Source organism: Plasmodium cynomolgi, assembly GCF_000321355.1.
Source record: "Plasmodium cynomolgi strain B DNA, scaffold: 0179, whole genome shotgun sequence".
Lineage (NCBI taxonomy): Eukaryota > Apicomplexa > Aconoidasida > Haemosporida > Plasmodiidae > Plasmodium > Plasmodium cynomolgi.
The window spans coordinates 1-3,330 of record NW_004192767.1 but is presented as its reverse complement, the minus strand read 5'-3'; the positions used below and the strand labels follow the sequence as shown (position 1 = coordinate 3,330).

At 31.6% G+C, this 3,330-nt stretch overlaps 1 protein-coding gene across 1 annotated transcript; it reads right to left on the bottom strand.

Moving 5' to 3' along the window:
- Positions 1-1,391: 1,391 nt before the first annotated feature.
- PCYB_002810 (hypothetical protein) lies at positions 1,392-2,248 on the bottom strand (the record flags this gene model as incomplete). Its single annotated transcript, XM_004227702.1, has 2 exons — positions 1,392-1,669; positions 1,834-2,248. The coding sequence occupies 2 exons, from the start codon at positions 2,246-2,248 to the stop codon at positions 1,392-1,394; spliced, it is 693 nt and encodes a 230-aa protein (XP_004227750.1).
- Positions 2,249-3,330: the final 1,082 nt, after the last annotated feature.

The following is a 3,330-nucleotide window of genomic DNA, read 5'->3' as shown; positions in this document are numbered from 1 at the left end:
CTAGTAGAAAATAAATTTAAAACGTTGTTTTGTTATTATACTGTGATATATTATTTATTTATTTAAAATATCGCTATTTATATATGATTCTAATTAATTTTATATTATTGAGGTTACTGTAATACAAAATATTGAAAAATCATTTTTTTTATTCAATTTTTTTTTTTTTCGTAAATTAAATCACTTTTTAAGAAATCATATATGTTTTTGCCAAAATAGAACATACTAATTTTATAAAATACAGACACCATTGAAGTAAAATGAAACAATAAATTTGTTTAATTTTATCAAAAGGAAATTGTCATATAACTAAAATTTTTACTGCTTTTCATACATTTTTGAAATCTTAATTATATACAACATGAAAGAAAACATCATAGACATCCACTACATTAATATACTTATGTTTACTATTTTAGTAACTTCATGGAGATAATATATAGAGAAGTATTCATTTAACAATTAAATTTAATATTTTCTACAATTTGAACAGTTTCACAGGTTTATTTCATGATGAAAATTTTATTAATATTTAAATATTCCTATCGTTTTGAATATTTAAATATTTACCCTAAACCTTGAATCCAGTGTCCTCCCCTCTTCCTCATGAGCGAAGAATAATAAATTATTCTTTATATATGATATTTTTCCCTGGATTATTATTCCCCAAAATGATGATTCGTTCCTAGTATTAATTTATACTTATGTAATCTATAAAATACGGAATACTGGAGTACATAATTTTTATGTGAAACAGTTTGGGTGACTATGATGCACATATGCAGAAAAAAAGAGGGACATTCTATAATGCTCGTTACTCCATACACTCTTTCCTCATATCACGCAGTGTCATGCGGAATTACATGGAAAAAAAAACCCTTACACAGAGTACCTTAGGGGGAAAAAGAAAAACCTTATATACTAATTATAATGGGGAAAATATTACATTCCCCCATAATTAATATATTTTTGTTGCTGTTTCCTTCTATTATTTGTTCCTTCCATTCCTACACTTGGTGGTCTGTTGTATTTGAAAGAAGTATCTGCGAAATCACCGATTGTGGAAGTGTCCGTTGAATCATATTCTGCTGGAGGTACTGTAGACGTGTCTATTAAATTGCCAAAGTGACGTTGAGTGGATCTTTTGCTCCTTCCATTGCCCTTTCTAAAATGATTACCAAAATGACTATGTATACAGGAAGGTAAGGAAGTATACTAAAAAAATAAATTGAGAAGTGTACCAATGTGCTACATGTATTATATATGTACAGTACAGTACACTTTAGTATTTATTCGTTCGGTCCATACAAACAATGTGCACCAAATTATGTTACATACATATATATACAGATTTTAATGTGTATATTGTATTGTGGTATTTTTGGTGGTAATTATACTTTGTATAAAAGGAAGGTTACAAGTGACATTCCTATTAGTGTAGCGGCAGAAGCAGTAATGGTACTACCGGGGAGGGATGGTGCATCTACTGCACGTATATTTTCTTCCATATTCATGGTATTGAATTCTTTAACACCTCCAAGTTCTTCTCCTGAATGGGACTGTAAATCTTTTGCACTTAATTCAAGTCCTTTCCCGTCTTGATATTTCTCCCCATTTACTTCTGAAGTTTCTTCCTCAGTTCCCTCAGGCTTCGAAGCCTGTTCTTTAACTGAAAAATAGAAAGGGAAGTTTTGTTCTGACGTAGTGAGCAATATGTATACTTTGCTCCTTAGGTGCATCTACAGGGTGCAGTTGTTCCGTGCACGTGTGTTTCTGTTATAGTACTCTTGGGTTATATGCACATATTTTTGCTACCTGCTGCATGATGCGCACTTCCAGGACCCTGATCATGTTGCACTGCAATCGTCTCTACTACCACAGGTGCTTGGACCACCGGTTCCAGTATTTTGTTACATTTTAATTCCGTTGGCCCCTCAGCTGTGCACTTTCTCCTATTTATATTATGTTTCCTTTTATAATTCACACAATAACTATCAACACTATCTTCATCATTACATTTTTCGCATAACTTTGAATATGCTTTCTTCGCTGCCTCTAATTGCCTAATATATTCAGGATTAGAGGTATATCCGCTACAGTCCGGGTGCCCTTTCAAAGTACTAAAGTTATATTCATAGTCCCATAGATCCTTAGCCCATTTGAAGAAGGCTCCTCTTATATCATCATATATATTACTGCACTTGTTTTTACATTGGTTATGCAATAAATTATGGTAAGCTGCTCTCATGACCTCGTGAAATGCAAGGTCACCCAATTTATTCTTTATTCTGTCACCTATCCAATAAAATAGGAAGTGGCAAGCATTATTCCGGGAAGCTCAATCCCCCCCCTCTGAAAACGCGTGGCACCAGGCATTGACAATTTCTGTGGCTACCTTTTCATCTTTTATTTGATTTAATCTCAGGGCAAAGTCCACATCTTTCACTATTTCCGCTTTGCTCTTCCTCCTTCCAAGGAGTGCTCAGTTCTCCGTATTTTTCTTGAATTTATCGTATATTTTTTGTGAGGGTAACTTATTTTCTTCTTGTCCCTAAGAGTATAATTCACCATTGAGTTAAAATACATAAGTGCTTCCCATACATTTCTTACATCTTTATTTCATTGCGTATAAATTACTGTATTCATAATATTTATGCATCCACTCTAAAGAAGGAATAACCAACCTGCAGTGTCGGTGCCATTTTTTTGTTCTATGTTCCCTACGTTCAAATGTACATCTATATATGTGTTTGTACGTGTAATAAATTTATATAAGAAATTATTTATGTGGTTAGAACAGGTGCGTAAGGAACTTTGCCCAGGTTTAGGGATTAGGGTTTAAGGTTCAGGGTTAATATTTAGCATTTAGGGTTTAGAGTTTTTTTCAATTTATAGAGTTTAGTGTTCGAAGAGTTAGGATTAGTTTTTATGGTTCAGTTGTTAGGATTCAGTTTTTTGGTTTAGGTTACAGTCTTTAGGGTTATTAATTAAGATTTATGAGTTTTGTTTTTATTTTTTAATATTTATTTTTTATGTTTATTTTTATGTTTAGTGTTCTGTTTTCTTATTTTATGTTTAGTTTTCGGTTTAGCTTTACGGTTCAATATATAGTTTTCAGGGTTCATGAGTTAGGATTTATTTATCGGTCATCTTATTATGTATTCTGAAATGCAGATTGAGTTATATTATTTTATAATTTTGGCCAAATGCAAAATATAACTAGTAGGATGATTAGGCAAAATACATTTAAGCATACATGTGCTTATATCTTCAGATGAAAGAAAAAAATTTTATTTCTTTTAAAAAAATTTAAATTTGGGATTAGTACAT